At 39.1% G+C, this 20,522-nt stretch overlaps 2 protein-coding genes across 8 annotated transcripts in view; both read left to right on the top strand.

The window, feature by feature from the left end:
• PHLDB2 (pleckstrin homology like domain family B member 2) overlaps window positions 1–8,789 on the top strand; it is an 84,160-nt gene extending 75,371 nt beyond the window's left edge. For all 5 annotated transcript variants that reach the window (XM_030447591.1, XM_030447587.1, XM_030447582.1 and 2 more), the window contains 5 exons: window positions 943–1,033; window positions 1,474–1,620; window positions 2,712–2,931; window positions 6,036–6,121; window positions 6,884–8,789. In XM_030447591.1, coding sequence (XP_030303451.1) covers window positions 943–1,033; window positions 1,474–1,620; window positions 2,712–2,931; window positions 6,036–6,121; window positions 6,884–7,024 — 685 coding nt within the window. In that variant the 3' untranslated portion in view covers window positions 7,025–8,789. The remainder of the gene's footprint in view (window positions 1–942; window positions 1,034–1,473; window positions 1,621–2,711; window positions 2,932–6,035; window positions 6,122–6,883) is intronic.
• Window positions 8,790–10,624: 1,835 nt separating this feature from the next.
• On the top strand, window positions 10,625–19,653 carry ABHD10 (abhydrolase domain containing 10). 3 transcript variants are annotated; one of them, XM_030469378.1, is made up of 6 exons: window positions 10,663–10,704; window positions 11,530–11,594; window positions 14,388–14,571; window positions 15,370–15,481; window positions 16,339–16,476; window positions 17,531–19,653. In XM_030469378.1, the coding sequence occupies exons 3-6, from the start codon at window positions 14,396–14,398 to the stop codon at window positions 17,870–17,872; spliced, it is 768 nt and encodes a 255-aa protein (XP_030325238.1). In that variant the 5' UTR covers window positions 10,663–10,704; window positions 11,530–11,594; window positions 14,388–14,395; the 3' UTR covers window positions 17,873–19,653. The 3 variants fall into 3 exon arrangements, with proteins under 3 accessions (XP_030325237.1, XP_030325238.1, XP_008495054.2); XM_030469377.1 differs by lacking the exon at window positions 11,530–11,594 and having other exon boundaries at window positions 10,625–10,704; window positions 17,531–19,647; XM_008496832.2 differs by lacking the exons at window positions 10,663–10,704; window positions 11,530–11,594 and adding an exon at window positions 10,711–10,854.
• The last annotated feature ends 869 nt before the right edge of the window (window positions 19,654–20,522 follow it).

Raw genomic sequence — 20,522 nt, 5'->3', positions numbered from 1 at the left:
TTTGGACTACTTCTATTCAACTTGTGTCCCTTCACAGTCAGCTTGTATGATACCAAGTGTTATGAATAAACCTGCCATCTGACACTCACTTCCACTTGAGTCGTCAGATAGTGTTTTCACTGCAATCCCAGTTTCTCTCTAAATATTTTAATTCCTTCTGTTTCCTTGCATTGTGCTTTAGTTTAATGGCATTATTAATGGTACTACAGTCATCCTTAACATCAGCTCTTTTTCTTGAGCAGCATAAAATGAAAAATAAAATTGAAAACCTGCCATGGAGACACCACAGTTGAAATGGCTGTTAAATTGAGATGAACCAAAGAAACTGTATTGGAGAAAAGAAACAGAAGAAAAAAGGATAGGCAAAGGTGATAGATGTGTTGTGCTGGGCCAGGCTCTGGCACTCTTTATTATTACCCTTGTTTCTTTGGCTTGCCTATTACTTTAACTATTAGATCCTTCCTGACACTGCTCTGTCACTGAATGGTCTTAATGCATACTTCTTAATCCTCCTTGTTTTTATTGAGCATTTCTTGATGATGATCTCAGTGAGACACAAACCAGAGGCAGCCAGAGAGACTGGTATATTAATACAGCTACTAATGCCAGCTCTGATGGCCAGTAGTTTGTTCTGCTGGGACATGGTAACCACCTCCATCCATATTCTGTTATCAAAGAGAAGATAACATATCAAAGCTGACTGACAAGATACATTTTTAGGCATCTGAGCCTGCATTTTTCACAACTCTTCACAGGAAATGTACACATTGACAGAGTACAGTATACTTTATATGTCATTTTTTTGTTAGTGTCTATTGCACTGAATTGGGTCAGAACAGGATCAAGTATGCTTTAACTTTTTAATGTGAGACTGCAAAATACATCTCTAAATATCAAGTATTCTTTTCAATAACACTGATTTTTATTTTTTTTTTTGTGCAGTGCTAGCACTTCAAATGTTGCACGAATAGAAGAGATGGAGAGACTTTTGAAACAGGCACATGCTGAAAAGACCAGGCTGCTTGAGACCAGGGTAAGCATAAGTTTATTGAGTAAAACTAAGTGTGGGCATCTTGGTTAGATAACATCCTCCTAAATTGGACCCTAAATAGTTTACAGCTAACAGACACTTAAAAATAACCTTTTCCCCCTTATTTTGGTCTGGTTTCACCCTCATACTAAGCCCATACTTTGAGCCCATATAGAATAGCTTCTACCTCAACAGGTGAGCTGATGGCAAAATCCCATCAAAAGCTAGGTCAGCATTGCTCCTACACCTGCTAGGAAAGTTGCTTAAGAAAAACTTCAGGTTTTAGAGTCATAATATTTGCAATTCTGGTTCTAATACCCAATACACATTGCTGGATATATATTTCTTCCCACTTGAAAAGGGATTTAGTCCTAGCTTAGAAATTACATTTTCTGCTGTTGCCTCAAATATAACTCAAGTTCTGAATATGCTGTGGTACATAGGAACGGGAGATGGAAGCCAAAAAACGAGCTCTGGAAGAAGAGAAGCGCCGCAGAGAGCAACTGGAGAAAAGACTGGAAGAAGAAACTAGCCAGAGGCAAAAATTAATTGAAAAGGAAGTCAAAATACGTGAGAAACAAAGAGCACAGGTGAGGGACATTGACATGAAATGGTTTCGAAGTGCAAAACCTCCCCCATATGTATAGAAGGGATCAAGTGCATTTCTGCCAATGGTAAACAGGACTGCTGTCAGCTGAATAGATGGATTTAGTATTTCTGAGGTGTAACTGTGTCACTGACGGTATGTTTGGGCTCTTGGAGCCTTAGACAGATATCTGGATATACATTTACAGTTCTGCTCTGAAGCTCCCTGTGCTGTGTTGCCTCTGTCTGCCTTGACAGCAGCAGGAGACCACAAGACTTGTCTTCTGTACTTAAAATAGGGGTGGGAAAAGGGGTGTGCAGAGACTCTTCAGGCACAGAAGACAAGCATATATTCCCTCAGCTGGCAGAGATCTCAAATCACTACTCCCTCCTGCTTCTTCTCCCAATGTATATTATCTAGGCTTGAAGAGCCTTGAACTGCAGTCAAGAATGAGGCACCATTTGCTGCCTCTTGCAGAGGGCTGCACTGTACCATATTGCCAACTGTGAACCAGATACCATATTTAATTCAGTCAGAAGAAAATAATTCCATTTTGCTCACAGCAGTCTCTGTGAAACAACCTAGCAATTAGAGCTCACTTTCATTATTAATTTGTCCCATGATATCATGTTCTTATTATTTAGATTATACTTGCAATGAAAATACCTGCAGCAGTAAAATGCTAATTAATGATATTTGTAAAGTGAGTATCTAGCCCAGAGAAATAACTGCCTGACATCTTGCAGATGGAGTTTTTTACACTTCATCATCACACACCTTGACATTTAATTAATATTTTAATTCCAAAACAATCTTTCTATGCTATTGACCCCTGTTCTACTAGATTATCAGATGATGATTTCAAGAAACTCTTATGCTCTAAACTCATCTGTATAACGTTATCCGGCACTTAAAAGTTTTAAGAAATTTTCTTTTAAAAAAAATGAGGGCTGCATCAAGAGCTCTTTGTTTTTCTTACATTCATTTTTCGATTCTATGGGCAGTTTGCAGTTAAAAGTCTTTGTAGCAGAAAAAGTGAAGGAGAAGTTAAGACTCCCATTAAAAATAACATATATTTTCTTTGCTTTGCTTCAGGCCCGTCCCTTGACTCGCTATTTGCCCATTCGAAAGGAAGACTTTGACCTACGAAGTCACATTGAAACTGCTGGTCACAACATAGAGACCTGTTACCATGTCTCCCTCACAGAGAAGACCTGCCGAGGCTTTCTGATTAAAATGGGAGGAAAAATTAAAACATGGAAAAAACGATGGTTTGTTTTTGACAGAAACAAGAGAACTTTCACTTACTATGCAGGTAGGTTGTAGTACTGCAACAAGGTTAGACCTGTGCTTCATGTTTTCCTATCAAGCTCAGCTGAGTTATGAATGTGTAGGGAATCCTGAGTAAAACTTACATTTCCATTTTGTCTGGTGTTTTACACATATCCTCAGAGCTTGTGCAGTCATTTCCTCATAGTGTTCAATCCTAATGCCAGATAAGACAGAAGGGACTGCAACAGACAAAGGAAGGGATGTGGATAGGCAAGAGGAAGAAATGGAAGATCATCAGGTTCCTGTTACACAGAATAAACGCTCCACATAATTTCTATTTAAATAGGATATACTTCCCCTAATGACAGAAAGATCCCTTATACCTTTCATACAAGAAGATAATTTTTTATACTTATCATGATAGTAAAATTGAATGCTTCTGCATTCCCACTGCTTGATGTGCTGACAAGTCTCTCAGGAAATTAAAAATACAGGAGAAGACTTTGAGTTTGCCATGTTTTTGCCTAGGGAAATGAACAAGATGTAATATTCCAAAGAGGTTTCTGTACACTAAGTTGTTCTAGACAATATCTAAAGACATTATAATCGTTACATTAATTTGTTATCTTGGGATAAACGCAGATATTTGGAATTTAAGAACATATATGATTCTCTGATTGCTGTGCAAATCCACACACAGTTTGACTTTGAAGTTTCAGAGGAAGCCAGAAAAATGACATTGTGTTCTGAATATTTATTGTTAGGAGAGGCCAGACAAAGGGGCATATGTAGGGTGGTCATTGCTAAGAAACAGAAGAAAACATGGAGTACAAAAAACACCCAAATGGTTCCATTTCCTTTATGACATTACTGCTTCCCACCAGCTCAGAAAGAACTTAAAATTGATGGTAGTTATGTATTGCTCATTTCATCTTTTTCAAAACACATACTTGAATTCATTACATTAATTCATTACATGCTTGCTGAATATTTCTTACCAGTCTGCTGTAATACTATTGAGAATGTAGCAACATTTCTTTTTATTTTGTTCTTGTCATCTGGTTTATTGGTTAGCAAGGCCTGTAACATACAGTAGCATTCCCATCTGGTACTGATTTTTAAAATATTTTTTCAGTAGTTCTGTTAATAGTTAACAGTTTTAGTTTTGAGTACAGTATAGTTGCCATAATGCAGCTTGAACTACCAAAGAAAACTTTTTATTGTGTCTCAAGGACTTCAGCCAACAAACATAATTTCATGAGAATTCTGTACCACCTGCACAGAAATGCAGCTGCTTGTATGAGTGAATATCTGTCTAGATCATTAAATATTTAGTAGATTTCCAAATTAATTATTGATGCTGTAAATTCAGAGTAATTAAATTCTAAGTAAATTTACCAGTATATTTGTTTCATTCTGCAAGTGTACTGAACAAAGACCTTACCTTAAAGTCTGACTGTTTAGTTCAGTGACTGAAGTATTTGTACTTTCTGATCTGAAGCATCCAGGAAACTCTACAAATAATGCTGCCGTGGCAGCTTGTGGGTACCCAAAATGCTCTTACAACCAAAACCTGAGGTGAGGCTTGAAAGGAAACTTCATCACTGTTTGCTTGTACTACATAGAGTATATGTTACGTGGTATTGCATTTACCTTAGTATAACGTATGCTATAATGTTATCATCTTATACTTCAGTACTCTACTGGTCCCTTTTTGATTCCAAATGCTATATTGTTGCATCTCTGGGATTTCTCTTTTGTATTACCTGAAGCTTTGGAAACTGCCTGCAGCTACCAATAGGATGTAAGCTTAGTTTCTTGGGTGTTCAAGATGAGCAGAATCTCTCATGGGACAGATAAAGATGTTCTAAAGGACTGTTCACTGTTAAGATGATACTAACTTGAGGTCAGAAGGCATTATATTGCCCTAATATAAAAGGATGGAGAGTGGAAGGAAGTTTGCTCTTCAGTGTCACATGCAGTTATAATGCTTCTTTACACCCTCCAGGACCATTTAACAATTTCTCTTCCCTTTTAAGAAAACAGAGGGTACTTTACACCCTTCCTGCACCTTTTTCTTGTGAAACACTATAAATGTGAGTGTTAAGATGCTAAGTTCACAGTGCATATGCACTGTGCATATGCACCTCCTTGCACTAGTGATTCTCTAGGTAATACTGGGACAGAAAGAAATCATCACAAAATATCTAATATAGTTTAGATTTGACCCCCCCTACAAGTGTCTCCTTCTTTCCATTGCCTTTAAAGGGATATTAAGTCAGCTGTGTCTCCATTTAGGAAGATTCCAACCCCATTGTTTCAGAAACACAGTACCACTGGATAATGACCTGCTCCTCATCTGCAGCCTCCCTGGGGGAACTGTCCATCCAGGCATTCCCACCTCGGGTGCTCTGAAGCAAATGGGGAGGTCCCTTCTGCAACAGGGGCAAACTGCTTCTAATTAATTTGGCTTTTACCTTGGATTTCAGAGTAGGAGAGTGCAATAGGCAATTATGATGCTGCAGCTGGTGCTCAGGAATTTTTAACCTCCTGTAAACTTTTCCACTTGTCAGGGCTCACCAAAACTTGCCTACATTCTCCTAACTTCACATTTGAGTAAATAAATACTAGCTTGAGACTGAGGGAGATTCTGATAAATGGGAAGAAGCGTTTTTTTTTAAATAAAGACAAGTGATGTTCTAAAATAAAGCTTTTTCTATCAAATTGTCTTTCAAATTTGTTTATCATAACAGTTTTCCCTTCTAAGCAAACTGTAGATCCTAGCTTGTAACATCTGGCTGGCTTTCATGGAGTTGGAAGACTGGGTGTATCTTGGACACATCTGTCCTCCTGCTGGCTAATACCATCCATGTTTAGCCACTTGAGTGAAGGGACTGATGAGGAACTTGCCAAAGCTTTATTTCCTTGGAAACCAGGGCAGCAGGAAAACATAAGTTTGAAATGCTTTTCTCATCAACACCAGCTAACTAATGAGAAAGGTTGCAGATTTCTGTGGGATTTCAGAAGCAGAAATATTAATCCAGTTACTTATCAGCTGAACATATATAGAAATGCAAGTTAAGCTTTTGCATCTTGGTGTACTTTTAATTTCAGTTCTAAAAAGTCATTCTCTCTTTTCCATTTTAGATAAACATGAAACTAAATTAAAAGGTGTAATATATTTTCAAGCTATTGAAGAAGTCTATTATGATCATCTAAAGAATGCATATAAGGTAAACATCAATATTGTTGTTTTAAATGTGTATCATAGGGCACTACCCAAAGTATGGCACATCCTGTAAAGTCAAAGGGAGAGCTGACTTATTAGAAATACAAACAAAACCAGAGTGGAGGAAGAGGAAGTTGAAGCCAGATCCATGATTAGCCCTGGGGTTCTTTTTCATACTGATAAATTCAAAGACAAGAGAACCCTGGGGTTCTTTTCTATGCTGATAAAAACAGGGGCAAGGGAGAATCTGCCTGCCAAGTGATGGTCCTACATGAGATATGCTGTGAGGAATTCCTTAGTCCATTGGTGAGAGCACTGAAACCAGTGGCTTTGGCAAATCAAAGGATGTCTGTATCCATCTATCACAGGGAGGGAGTTAACTGATGTCTGCACCCCCTGCCTCTCATCGGCAATTTAAATGAGCTGTGAATAACCCAAATATATCCTTGGAACATAGATTTGTAATGACCACTGGATAGAGTGGGGAAGTTAGTTGTATGCGCACAAAAAAACCCAATTTGGAGCCCAGTAAAACTGTGTAATAGGCTAGTGGAAATATGTAGTAAAAAGTGTTTATGCTGATGCAAACACTGTAAACACATCTGTGCTCCCAGCGCTGCAATGTAGGCTGCAGTGCTACAGCATTTTGCATTTTGTCTTTCTCCTTAACCCTCCTGTAAATCTTCCTGTAAGTAATTTTACTTCTGGTGCCAATAAATGGCTTCGATTTCACTATTTTGCCCTCCTTCTTTCTGCTTTATTTTAGAGTCCCAACCCAATGCTCACTTTCAGTGTTAAGACACATGACCGGATATACTATATGGTTGCTCCTTCACCAGAAGCCATGCGGATATGGATGGATGTCATTGTCACAGGAGCAGAAGGCTACACCCACTTCATGTTATAACAAAAGGGGGCACTGGGGCATCCTGCAATAATGTACCATATGAAGTTAGCCATATGTAGGGAAGTCTGAGAAGCCAGTGGATACTCTGAAACGTCCTCTGAATGATGTGCACCCAAAACCTCAGATGAGACGGTTTTACAAATGCATTGAAAAGGGGGGGTTGTTACTGGTTTGAGTTGATCTTTGGAGGAAAGAAAGAGGTAACGCTGTTGAGAGAATCACAGTGCTCCAAAATGGATAATTGGGCAATTGGAATTACAGCATCTTTATACTATAATTTTCTACAAGTTCTCTGACGCAGAGAATGCCTTCAAAAAGTCAAACCAAGCTGTTTACAAATGTATGTGTTCAAATCAGTATGCAAAAAATTCTAGTAGTGGAACAAAAGGGTGTAGTAAGCATATATTTTAATATGCAGCATTTGACACTTAGAGATGATTAGGGGACTTTTAAAACCTTTTAGTCAAATATTTTATAAAAATATAAACAAAAAGCAACCCTAAGGTACACACAGATCTTGCCTTAGTAGGTAATTATTACAACAGCCAAAGAGTTATAGTATTCCCTTATCATGTTTTCATATTGTTACTTGTACCTAACTTACTTTAAGGGGACAGTGCCAAAACTCTTCAAGACTTTTAATGTAATTAAATTGTTACAATATTCTGTGTATTCAAATGCTTAGTGACATCAACTGTGTGTATAAAGTCTGCATCTATGGAGCTCAAAAAAAAAAAAAAAGGTAGCTTTATAAAGATGCATTTTTCCACAAGGATATGAAATGGAGACACCTGTATTGATTTCCTCATAAGGAGAAGGCTTTTTTAGTCTCCCCTGTGGAGCAGAATTCTAGATCCTACACCAATTTTTTTTTTCATGTAGTATGGTCCCAGCATGCTTCTAATCTGACTCTGTGCCAAATAAACACTCTACAGAAACCTCTTGAAGACTGAAGCCAGCATCAAAAGCTCTACCTGTCTGAATTCTTTGGAGTCAAGTCTTCAGCCCTGGAGATTTTTTAAAATACAGAATAATTCTGTCAATTAGAACAAAAAGAGAGGCAAGTTCTAAGAATTTGCACTTAGAACTGTAAGAATAAAACCCCCTGAAAACGTAAATTTATTCCTAAAAAACCAAAAATACCAAGGGTGCAGTGGTCTCTCATTTTAAAATCACTTCCAAGTCTTTGAGCACTGTTGCAAAAACATACAATACTTAATTGAGCTGAACTTCAAGAAAGTCTCTTATAACATGACTTTAAAGAGGTTCTATTTCAGTAGTCAAAACTTATGTGCTATGTGGTTTGTGTAGTAGAAGAAAGCATATTAGCCTTTTTTGTTTCCTTTATGAAAAGCTAATGGCTTTTGATGGAACAAATAAAAAAACGAAAGCAGAATATAGAATTATGATGGCAGAATATTTTTGTTATACTTTGAACCCTTTATCTGTAATGAACAGGTTGAATTTTTTTGTGCTATAAACAGTAATACAGTTGCTCTAGCATACTGAACATCAGTTTCAACTTGAACCATGCAAGAAGGGACTGTTCTCACAAGCTAATTTGTTATCATCTGTGGAGATCACAACTTGTAAGCTAATGATTTAAAACACTATCAGAAATGAATTGCTCTGGTTTACAGAATTATTACTTTTCCCTGATGTATCTTGATTTTACTCCTAAGTATGGTTATAAAGGTTTTCCAGTAATGATTTTTGTATCCCGCATGATGCAATGAAGGCATTTCAATAAATGTTTTTAAAAATACACTTGTTTTAAGTATTCCCCTGCTTAATCCTGAGACATTTGTGCATGTCTTTTAAATAGGTGTATCCAGTTGTGCAACCAATTTTGTATTTCCTAGTAATGTTTTATCTAACCATTCCATATGTTTCCCCATAAAGAGCTATAAAAAATAATCTTTCAGATGAAAGTGATATTAGCAACACAGTCTGTTTAATTTGTGAACAAAGTATAATACATTTTCCATTTTTTATGATCCTGTTTGAAAAATGTATCACCAGTCTTGGATGTAGACCTTTTTTTCTTTTTTTTTCTTTAAACTGCAAAACAAAAATTGCTGAACGTTAAGGGTTGCCCAGTTTTCCTAACATTTGACTGTAGTCATGACTTGAATTGCAAGAAGCATTGGCTCATTGTAGAAGTCCATGGGGCTTTATGTTGGTTTGGTTTTGGTTTTTTGGGGGGTTTTTTTGAGTTTGCTATCAGCACCATGAACTCCACCATTTCCCAAGCAACCTGTTCCAATACTTGACGGCTCTTTAGAAATTTTTACAAATATCCAATCCAAACCTTTCCTGGCACAACTACAGGCCATTTCCTCTTGTCCTATTTCCAGTCACTAAGGAGAAAAGACCAACCCCACCTCACTGCAGCCTCCTTTTGGGTATCTGTAGAGAGCAATTAGGGTTCCCTCCATCTCCTCTTCTTCAGACTATCCACTCCAGCTGTTCTTCAGTGAGACTTGCTCTCCAGACCCTTGGTTGCCCTTCTCTGGACATCCTCCAGCAGCTCAATGCTCTTCTTGTAGTGAGGGGCCCAGAACCGAGCCCGGCACTCAAGGCACGGCCTCACCAGTGCCAAGCACAGGATCACTTTCCTTATCCCGCTGGCCACGCTGTTCCTGACACAACCCAGGATGCTGCTGGGCACACTGCTGTCTTATATTTATCCTCCTGTCCCATCAACACCCCCAGGCCCTTTTCCTCTGGACAGCTTTCCATGCCACTCTTCCCCCAAGCCTGCAGCATTGCCTGGGGGTTGTCATGACCCAAGGGCAGGACCCAACACTTGGCCTTGCGTGTCACTGGTTAACGCTGGGCTGGCAAATGCTCTCTATTAAACGTCTTACATTACACATACGTACATATAAATAAATTCATATTTCATAACAGCACACACACATGTATACACAGGCCACACGCACTACGGAAGTTTCTGGGCTGCGTTTCACCATCCATGCTTGGTGCAGCACCTTCAAAGGAGGGGTCCCATCTCCAGAACACACACGCACCCAAGAGAAACGCTCATTAAGTGCTTTTTATTGTCATAACTCCTTTTTCTACTTCACAAATAAGCACACCGCAAACGACACCCACCGCACCCAGCTCCGTAGTGCAACCCACAACCACCGAGAAGACCCCCAACCCCCCCCACCTCTACATCACGCAGCACCGCATGCACACCCCTCTCCTCCTCCTCCCTCCTCTCCTCCTCCCTCCCTCCTCCCTCCTCTCCTCCTCCCTTCCTCTCCTCCCCCCTTCCTCTCCTCCTCCCTTCCTCTCCTCCTTTCCTCCTCTCCTCCTTTTCTCCTCTCCTCCTTTCCTTCTCTCCTCCTTTCCTCCTCTCCTCCTTCCCTCCTCTCCTCCTTCCCTCCTCTCCTCCCCTCCTCCCCTCCTCTCCTCCTCCCCTCCTCTCCTTTCCTCCTCTCCTCCTTTCCTCCTTTCCTCCTTTCCTCCTCTCCTCCTTCCCTCCTCCCTTCCTCTCCTCCTTTCCTCCTCTCCTTCTCTCCTTCTCTCCTTCTCTCCTCCTCTCCTCCTCTTCTCCTCCTCCCCTCCTCTCCTCCCTCCTCTCCTCCTCTTCCTCCCGCGCCTGCGCCATGGGATGCCACACCTTCCACCCATCGACTCCCTCCCTTACCCCCCCCGCCGCCATCCCTGAGGTACGTGCGGGGCTGGAGCTGTGGCCATGGCTGCAGCGGGAGCTCTGCGGGGTTTCGTGCGGGGCGGCGGTCGCCGCCGCTGCTGCTTCTTCTCCTCCTCGGCTCTCGTGTTATTGCTGTCGCCGCTGAGGGCGGCCCTGGGGCTCCCGGGTAAGGGAAGGGCCCCGGGGTGCCTCTGCTGGCATTCTTGGCACCGCTCTCTCGCTGCCGGCTTTGGGAGTCTAGGGGGAGAAGGCGATGCCAGCCAGGCAGGCGGAGAGGCGAGAGGATTCGTGTCCGTGTCGGGTGTATATACCGTGTGTAATGGCCCCGGGGAAGAAGAGTGTCTGCTCCCGGCAGAGAGCGGGGCGGGCAGCAGAGGTGGCACCCCTCACCCCCTCTTGGGTTTCCTTTCAGTGCCCCGTGTTGGGTGGGCGCCGGGCTGGGCGCTCACCCTGCGGCGGGGATGGGGCTGTGAAACGGGGCTGGGGGAGAGGGTTCCTTAGGGGCCTTTCCCCCTCTGCTATGTCCCGAGGGAGGCGACTCGGTGTGTGCGCACAGGGAGGGCAGAGCCCCGCCTGGCTGGAGGCAGCTGCTCTCACACCTCAGGCGTTCAGATCGCCTTGGGGCCCTGCTGCTGCTTGCTTTCTTCCTTCTTTCCACCTTCTTCCTTCTGGGGAAGTGGGAATGCAAGGAACGGGGCCGCTTCGCTTGCCTTCATCGGGCACCTGAACAGCTTTACTGGCATCGGCGTTTGAGCGAGGCGATCCTCTGCCCAAACATACAGTGCCCCTTCTTCTTGTTCCAGGGTCAGTGCTTGTCTGACATGTTGTTCATTGTCTTGAGTTTTGACAGGCAACTGCACTGGGTGATGAGGTGATGAACCTCTTGAGGGGTTACTCCATGTAGAAGTGAGTAAAACTCCTTTACAACTAAGGGTGCACGTTCTGTATCTGCACAAATACATGAATGCAGTGAGTTTTTGTCGATACTCTTTGTTTGTTCTGTGTGGTTAGTTACAGTGTGGCCTTCTTACTCCTGCAGCACAGACTATTGTGGGAAATGGAGAGTTATCTCCTAGAACTGTGTTAATCTGTTGCTGCTCTTAGCACTAGGGAAGTCACAGTGCTGGAGCATTCCCAAGGTTGTTTTGGAGGATTTCTTTGGGTTTGTCATGCAGCATCGATCTCAATCAGAGTTTTGGTTTCTTGTAACACAAAATTGCAGCGTGATTTGGAAGAGAGTTCCATAGCATCAGGCAAGGGGCCTGTGGTCTTCCTGTAGGCAGCTCCTAATATAGCTTTTATACCTTGCACCTCTCAGAACGGCTTCCCTGCTCATAACAAGGTCCTCCAGTGAAAACAGGATGAGAAATTTCTGGGTAGCTATTTAGTTATTGATGGTTCTGACAGTTTGAAGGGAAGTCTGAGAGAGTGACTCCCCTCTTAGCCTTGCTCTTGGATTGGCTGGGGTAGCTCCTTTAGGGTTCTGCATAATTCAGGTTAGGATTGCTGATGATGAGTTTACAGATGTGATCCACAAAGTGGCTTGCTGAGTGCAGAATGCTGGTTTGTGAAATAGCTTAGATAGCAGTTGTGCCTTGTAGCTGCAGTCTAAAGCCTGCCAAGTGGCAGTATGGTTTGAGGGCATCTCCAGGGTGCTGCAGAATGGAAAACCAATGATTTTAGGGATGGTTACCAGCACTTAAAGGAAAAAAAAAAAAAAAAAAAAAAAAAAGAGACTAATTTTTCTATCAGGCTTACCACTTCTTGGTGCATCTCCTGATCTCCTGTTACTGGCAGGTGGAGAAGTGACTGGTTTACTGAGAAAGGCACACACAAACCAAAAGCCATGGCGTGGATCTGAATACCTTTACTGTGGCATTTACTCCCCTTAATAATAAGTAGATTAGAGAGCCATCCCATCTTTTCAGGAGAGACTTAGTGGTTTTAATCTATAGTTCAAATGGAATAATTTCCTTGAGCTGAATGCTAGCTGCACTCTGCATCTTCTACGTACCCACATTTACTTAGGCACACACAGGCTTAAAAAGAAACAAAAGCCCCCAAACCCTTGCGTGTAATCTCTCTTATAGTGAGAAAACAGAACTCAAAGCTGTGGAACCTCTAAGTAGTGTGATACTGGGACAGCTTGTTTTTGCAGTATTTATCCTGGAAGCCCTGATGTAGTTGGAGCTGTATAGTTTTTGTGCTCCACTCTTGATTTACATTATTGAAGAGCCAATCTTCTACTAAGCTAAGAATTAAGAATGTCAAAGTCTTAGAAGTCTCAACGAAGCTTTCAGTTTAACAGATTACTGAGTGGGTAATAGAGTGGATTAAGTCTTGATAACACCTCTCAACAAATCACTTATCCTCACACACAGCAGAGGTACAATTGACTGCTGAACTTAGATTGAATACTGTAGCAGCATAGTTATTCATTAGTTAGCATTTCCTTTGTTAATCTTTTATCTTGTTTGAGGCAAACTGTTTTCTTCTAAAGTTATTAACGTGAGTAACAGAGTCCAACCTTGTGCTTGCTTTACAAATGTATCTGGCTTGTTATCTTAAACTAAAGCAAAACCAAAATAATTCTAAATTTATGTTGTTAAGAAAATTTCTCTCTCGTGTAATATATTGAAGATCACTTTGACAGAATTTGCCCTAAACAATCTTCCATTTTTAGTCTTTTTAAAATACTTAACTTTGCAAACAGCTATTTCATTTTGGATAAGCAGAGAACAATTTGAGTACTGCAATAGTGTAACATCTCCAGCAAGGATACAGCAGCCTGTATAACGGGATATCTGTGCCTGTTTTTGGAGATACATAAGAAAATCGTAGTTCTGCAGTGGTCAACTCCTTTTTTTAATGGGATGTATTTTATCTATTGATCTGTTTTTTTACAGAAAATAACTTTATTTTGTATTTACCTTCTGTGCTTCATACCTGAGAAAAAGATGTTAAGATTGCTGTGTTAAATGAGCCTTTTTTCCAGTGTTCCTGGCAGTATTTGTAATTTAAGCAAAAGTAGCTGTTGGTGATAATATGAAAAAAGCTAGATATTAGTTATTTCAGTTTTAAACAATGCTAAAGTTGTTTTGTTTTCTTCATCTTGAAAAGTTTAATCTCAAGATTCTATTTCAGTTTCCACATTTTAACTCTTTATTGTACATCTTCTTCATAGATCTTCTAGATCTGGGAATTTGATACAGATGAACTTTTGACCTTCAGTTTGACTTTTTAATCAAAAATTTGTCACCTCGTGTATTGTAAACTTACTATTGCACACAGTACTTCAGTCCCAAAGTAATATTTTTTGAAATTCTGTCTTAAAAAGCAAAAAGAAAAAGCAAAAAGGTTTTATTGATGTGTTATATCATGTGAAATGAGTAACTATATTCAAGCTGGTTTAAAACATGAGGACACATGAAGCATGGGAAATCTTATCTTTTGGCTTTAGCCAGTCACTTCACTAATTGCTGAGTGGGCTCCTTACATGGTTGGTTGTCATTTAATGATTTGAGAAGGAATTATAATCAGCTTTCCTTACCAGGCTGATCAATATAAGATAGTTTTTTAAATTTCTCTTGTTACAAAGTATCTTTCATATAATACTCCCAAATTCCCTGAATCCTACAGTTACAAAATACTAGTATTTCTGCCAACATGATGGTTGTACAAAATAACTCTTCTTTTTAGTTTGCAGGATGAAATCATCAATAAGCTTTCTTACTCGGCCGGATCGACCAAAACTTGCTTACCATCGACTAAAAGGCAGGAATCCAGGGGTTATTTTCCTTCCAGGCTTTAATTCAAATATGAATGGTCAGAAAGCAACTGCCCTTGAAGATTTCTGCAGCTCCCTGGGTCATGCCTTTGTCAGGTACTTTCAGAGTGTAGTTCTTGAAAATGACAAAGTATCATGGGATGAGGGAAGGGATTTTAACAAGAACATGTGAACTTTGGTTTGGAATGCATGTGGTATCATACACAAGCTAAAAAGTGTCTTCCATTTCAAATGTAGGCTTTCTGTCTGTAGAGAAACTGAGGTAAATCAGGAGAATGTATTCTAAAATTAATTCAGAAGGCTCCCATAAATTTCTGTAATCTAGCTACAATACTTTGTGTTACATCAAGGCTGTCAGCAGAATAATGAAAAAGTAAGGAAAGAAAACATTAAAAAATTTAGATTTAGAACCTGGAGTTCTAATTTCTGTAAATCATTACTATAAGTACTTCTTAACTACTAAAGTCTATGAGGCTGTCCAGTGCCTTCTGTGGGTTTAGGGGCACATGCACATGCTTAGTGATATTCTCCTTTGATAGAGTAGATTGAATGCTGAGTTTTATAAATCTTTCTATTTGGGAATAATGTTTGAAAGATATCTTGTGCATTTAAAAAATATCTAGAAAATGGAAGCATGTTGGAAAATTCTTTGGGGCATAATCTGATAACTTAAGGTATTGTTACATCACATAGTAAGAGAACGCTCAGTTGTATCCATTGTGTTTAAACATCTTTCCTTGTCATTTTTGGTGCTAGTGATATGCAGAACCAAGTAAGAAAATCTTCAATGTGATATCTTGTCTCCTACTTATTTAGTTTACTACTACTGTTTAGTTAGCTGCTGTTTTGCTGAAGGCAGTGCCATGAGTTTCATTTTGATGGTTACTTTTTCAGATTTGATTTTACAGGATGTGGAAGTTCTGATGGTAACTTGGAGGAGTGTACAATTGGGAAGTGGAGAAAAGACGTTTTGTCTATACTGGATGAACTTACAGATGGACCACAGGTTATATTTTATTTTTAAATATAGATATTTTAAATCTAAATATAGTATTTTGTCGTCAAGGTAGAACATTAAGAAAAAACACACTCTAGTAGCTCTTATCAACAGTAGCTTCTATTTAACAGCTTATACATGCTTGCTTTCCAACTGATTAATTTGAAATGTCATATTCATAGCACCTCTTCTGCAAGCGGGTAGCTCACCACATCATGGATAGATGATTTTGCAGGGCTTTCTGGAGGTTCTTTAATAGAGCCTCTTGACCAGAGCCAAGAGTGTCATCCTCTAGAGTCTGAGAAAATCTCATGGTGGAGATTCTACCTTAATTAAAGGATTTACAGGAATGTTACAAGTTAATATACTCTGTATGATAATATAGTTTAAAAGTCAGCAGAAGCAGCATTTGACTTATTCAGTTACTTTAGAAATTACTGTAAGAAATGTAAAATTTCTGGAAATTTGGAAAACAATAACATTGTGTTTAAAACACTTTTTTATATTATGAATGGCTTTTGTTGACCTGCTTTCACTGCACTGAGCCCTTACCATGTGCATTTATTTTAAGAAGGAAACATAATGCATACATAGAATACTGAATTATTTCAACTCTTGTTTTGTTTACAGTGTTTCAGTCTCAGACAGCAATAACGGGCCATGTCAAACAAAAAGAATAATAAAATACCAGATTCTGTGGTGCTTACTCAGGCAAAATTTCTACTGGAAGTGACAGCAGTTCTGCCTGGGTAAGGACAGCAGGATTATGCCCAAGGATTAAGTAGTTAAAATGAAAACTGATGCTAAGTGAAAGGAAAAAAAATGAGCTGTTTCCTGTAAAATAATATCTTATTTTCTCTCTCAAGATTCTAGTGGGCTCCAGCTTGGGTGGATGGCTGATGATTCATGCTGCAATAGCACGCCCAGATAAAGTAGCTGCTCTAGTTGGAGTAGCTGCAGCAGCAGACCATCTTGTAACAACTTTTAAGAAGCTTCCCATTGAGGTAAATGATGATGGTTGGCTTTTGTGCTGTGTAAAAGAAAAATCTGTCAGTCATTTAAAACTGTAATTTTCCTGCAAGTCTTCTGGTAATTTTTCTGTGGTTTTGGTAAAGTAAGCTAAAAATTTGCATTAACCTAAAAGTCTGTGAAATGCTGTGCTCCTAGTATCAAGCTAATGTAAACACTACCTAGAATGTTTATTATTGCTCTGACATAAAGAACATGAAGTCAGGTCTTTGGAGTTCAGCAGTCCATTAGATTTCAGTGTTCAATATCTTATATTTGCATTCAAATTGGATCCTTGTGCTTTCAAGGATGAAAAAGCAGCTACTAAAGTGTTTGGGAAGACATTGGATGACATCAATCTGACAAAGATCGTGTGTGTAGAAGGGGAATTCTTCAGACCAGTATTTGGGAAGACTCTGAGATTTCGGTGGTGGGAAGTCTCCCATTTGCTTCCTTGATAGTGTCCAGTCTTCTAGAGAAAATCAGCTGTTACTATGTGACAACATCGTAATGGCAACAAGTAACTCATACTTTAAAATTCAGGAGATTTTTTTTGCAAGGTACTGTGTAGTGTCAGTATTGCTACTTAAGACTAAGGTAAGGTTCTGGAACGATGGTATTTAGAGACACCTACTGTGGCAAAGACTGAAGAAGTTGATGATTAGAAAATTCCTTTTTTCCTAGGATTCACCTTGTTTGAGCCTCAGTCAATGGATTGAAGCCATAAAGTCCTACTGTTTATTGTGGCTGTACATTGTTTTCTTTCTGATAAATTCTAGATGAGATATTTTGTTTGTTTTTTTCAAATCCTGAATAGATTAATTTTCAGGAGAGATGTGTGGAGTAGCTTTTGTGACACAGTAGCACAGTTGTTTTCCCATGTGCTGGGTGGTGAACAGGAATATACCTTCTCTGCTAATAAAAATGGACAAAGTAAAATTTTATGCCTGAGGAACTTTTGTTGCATTTAGAATAGAAATAGACTGAGGGACTCTGAAGAGATTGTAACATCTGTCTTGTCTACACCTTTTTTTTTTTTTTTTTTAATAGGCACAAAAAGAAATAGAAGAAAAAGGGCAATGGAAATTCCCAACCAAGTATAATGAGGAAGGGTATTACTCCTTGCCATATGACTTTATCAAGGAGGCAGAAAATCACTGTGTGCTAAACAGTCCTATTCCTGTGACATGTCCCATACGACTGATCCATGGCATGAAGGATGAGGATGTCCCCTGGCAGATCTCCATGCAGGTTGCTGAGCGTGTTCTGAGCAAAGACGTGGATGTTATCCTGCGCAAAGGTGGCCAGCATCGGATGAGTGAGAAGGAGGATATCAAACTTCTTGTCAATACTGTTGATGATTTAATTGACAAGCTGGCAATACTAGCCTAAGCTGCAGAGTAGCATACCTGCATGAACTTTACACCTGACATTTTTCCATGAGTAGCAGAAACCCAGTTCTTAACAAGATGATAACAGGCCTGTGACTATCGCAGTAGGAGCTGAGCTTTACCTGCTGTTTTCTGACCTCTATTTCGTAAATACAGGTATTTTTATTAACACTGCATTTGCACAGACAGTCCAAAGTGTGAAGGAGTGCTGCTGTTTTGTTCTGAATCTCTCCTTCACGACTTAAACCTTTTTCACAAGCTTCCTATATTTTTTTACTGAAATCTTGATTCATTTCTGTTACTCTTGGGCTGTGGAGTAAAACTTTAAATTCCCATGTCTCTTGACAGCTTTTCCACGTTATCCTTTTGCTGTAATATTTGTGTATTTTATGTCTGAAACCATCTGTGCAAGGCAAAATACAACTTAAGTGTTTACTAAAGCTATTATTACTAGAAATAGTGACTAACATGGTTATAATAAACAGATTTTGGATGAATTATCATACTGTTCTTAAGTATTGTTAAAATTGGTAAGTGGAAGACACACCCTGATGGTGTGCTTGGGGTACTGCATATGGGACAAGTAAACTTAGAATACAGTATCTCCAAGTGCTTATCAGTAGAATTTTCTGTCCTCTTCTGCAGGGTACCTTTTTGTTAGTGTTAATCAGTGGGTCTATTGGTAAGGAAAAAAATATATAATCAGTGTAAACTGAAACTAGATCAGTGAGTTTTTATGGGAGTTGCTTTAAAGCAGGGAATACAGAACCATAGAGCATTGCTGCCTCTGTCCTGTGACTTGATTACATTATCACAAGCCTGAGAACTTGTAGCTGACACTTAATAGTTGGATAATTTTTGTAATGTAAATTACTAAATTTAATAGTAAATAGATTTAATTGCAAATGTGATTATTACCTGGGTTTTATAAAAAAATATGAGGCCAGTCTCAGTATAAAACACCAGTCAAAAGTACATAGTTGTTTCTGCCTTAATAGTATCACTGTTGCTACTTTTTTTTAAAAGACTGAAGGTTTGTTGTTTTCAGTGTTAGTGTTGTCAGTAGAAGTATGCTGGCAGTAGTAGTAAGTTGTATAGACCTTTGCTGAGGTAGTGATTTCTAATTAAAAAAAAACCAAAACGAACCCAGGAAAAAACAACAAAGTAAAAAGACACCCTAAATTTCAGGTGAGTTCCTGTGAAGTACAGTTTTGTTTAGGCTTCAATAAAAAAATCAGGAATCTATTGCAAAAAAATTGGAATTCTGGTATGAGATTAAAAAACATGATTCTAGTTTAGATGGAAATCTTCTAATTCAAATGCACCAATTCCCCAGTTCAGTTATCAGTCTCAGGATACTTGTTTGAGGAATTACAGCATCCCATGAAATCTTGTTTCCAAGTATTTCTAAAGGGAGTAAACTTTTTTTCTGTACAAATATGCAATGTGCTACTTTCTTAAACTTGTACTGAACAAGTGTTTTGCTCCTGAGAAAACTTAATTCAGATAATTTATGCAAATTGCTCAGCCACTTCCATTTCTGAAGGTTGAGTTGTGTTCATCTTCATGTACTGTTATGTAGTTGTCCTCTTCTTATATGCTAATGTGACTTGGATTTAATAAAACCTGAAAAATATATTTTATTTTAAAGACACAATCAGATCATAATTAATTTAATTCAAAACTGCCTGCTTGTAGCTCGCCTATGAGAGTTTTTTCTTAATCTACTTTTGTCACAGCTTTAGATTTCTTTGTCTCTTACTGAGACAAAGTTTGAAAAAAGTGGAGTGCAGTAAATAATTTCTAAGGCCCAGATTTGCCAGTTAAGATAGATGTATGTTTTGGTCACACATAATAAAATAACTGAAAAGTTCTAAGCTATTTTTTTTAAGTTGGGAGCTTTGCCTATAAACAATCAATAACTGTACTAGTTCAGACAGGGAAAAGTCTTTTAATGTCTGTACCAACTGTAGCTGTGTATTTCTCTTGAAAGTGTTACATTGCATTCATTCAAACCTTCACTGTTTTGAAATAAGTATTACATTTTTGTTACAGTGCCTTAAAGCAAGATAGCTGAAAGCAAATGTAAAGAGGAGCAATTGTGTTGAGTTTTCAGATTTGTTTGGTGGTGGGTTTTTTTGTGTTTTGTTCCCCCCAACCCAGCCCCCCCGCCATTATTCTGCTGTAACAACATTAGGTGGGAGAATGCAGCATAACAAGGTTGAAAAAATTCTGGGGATGCAGAACTAAAGCATCAGTTGTTCAAACCACAAGATTACTGAAACTTAATCCTAGGGAGGGTTTTTTTTTTGTTTTTTGCATGCCACTTGTTTTGTAGTTGTGTTTTTCTTCTCTGCTTGCTGAATGGAGATTAATGGTAGCATTTGCATTACAGGTACACCCAAAATTTATGACATACAACATAAATGCAAAAGCAGAGATGATACTTTCTTCAGAGACAGTATTGCTGATAATGTTTTGAGATTCAGTGATTGCTAGTGCCCTTCTCTCTGTGTTCATTTACTGTTTTCTAAATTCAGCTTATATTCCTTAAGTATGAAGGGGTGGCTCTGAGGTAGACCTTATACAGACATTTTCCTGTAGCTTTGGTATAGGAGCTCTATATTTGTTGATATTTGTTTCTCTTACCA

The sequence above is a fragment of the Calypte anna genome, chromosome 1 (assembly GCF_003957555.1).
Source record: "Calypte anna isolate BGI_N300 chromosome 1, bCalAnn1_v1.p, whole genome shotgun sequence".
Classification (NCBI taxonomy): Eukaryota; Metazoa; Chordata; class Aves; order Apodiformes; family Trochilidae; genus Calypte; species Calypte anna.
This window is presented reverse-complemented; position numbering and strand designations above follow the sequence as displayed.

Bases quoted from the DNA above. Each gene is read 5' to 3' on its own strand.
- ABHD10 (XM_008496832.2), top strand. From the start codon at position 10,731: ATGGCTGCAGCGGGAGCTCTGCGGGGTTTCGTGCGGGGCGGCGGTCGC. The intron at 10,855-14,387 runs GTAAGGGAAGGG...TCTTCTTTTTAG, and splicing joins GGCGGCCCTGGGGCTCCCGG to TTTGCAGGATGAAATCATCA. The intron at 14,572-15,369 runs GTACTTTCAGAG...TTACTTTTTCAG, and splicing joins CTGGGTCATGCCTTTGTCAG to ATTTGATTTTACAGGATGTG.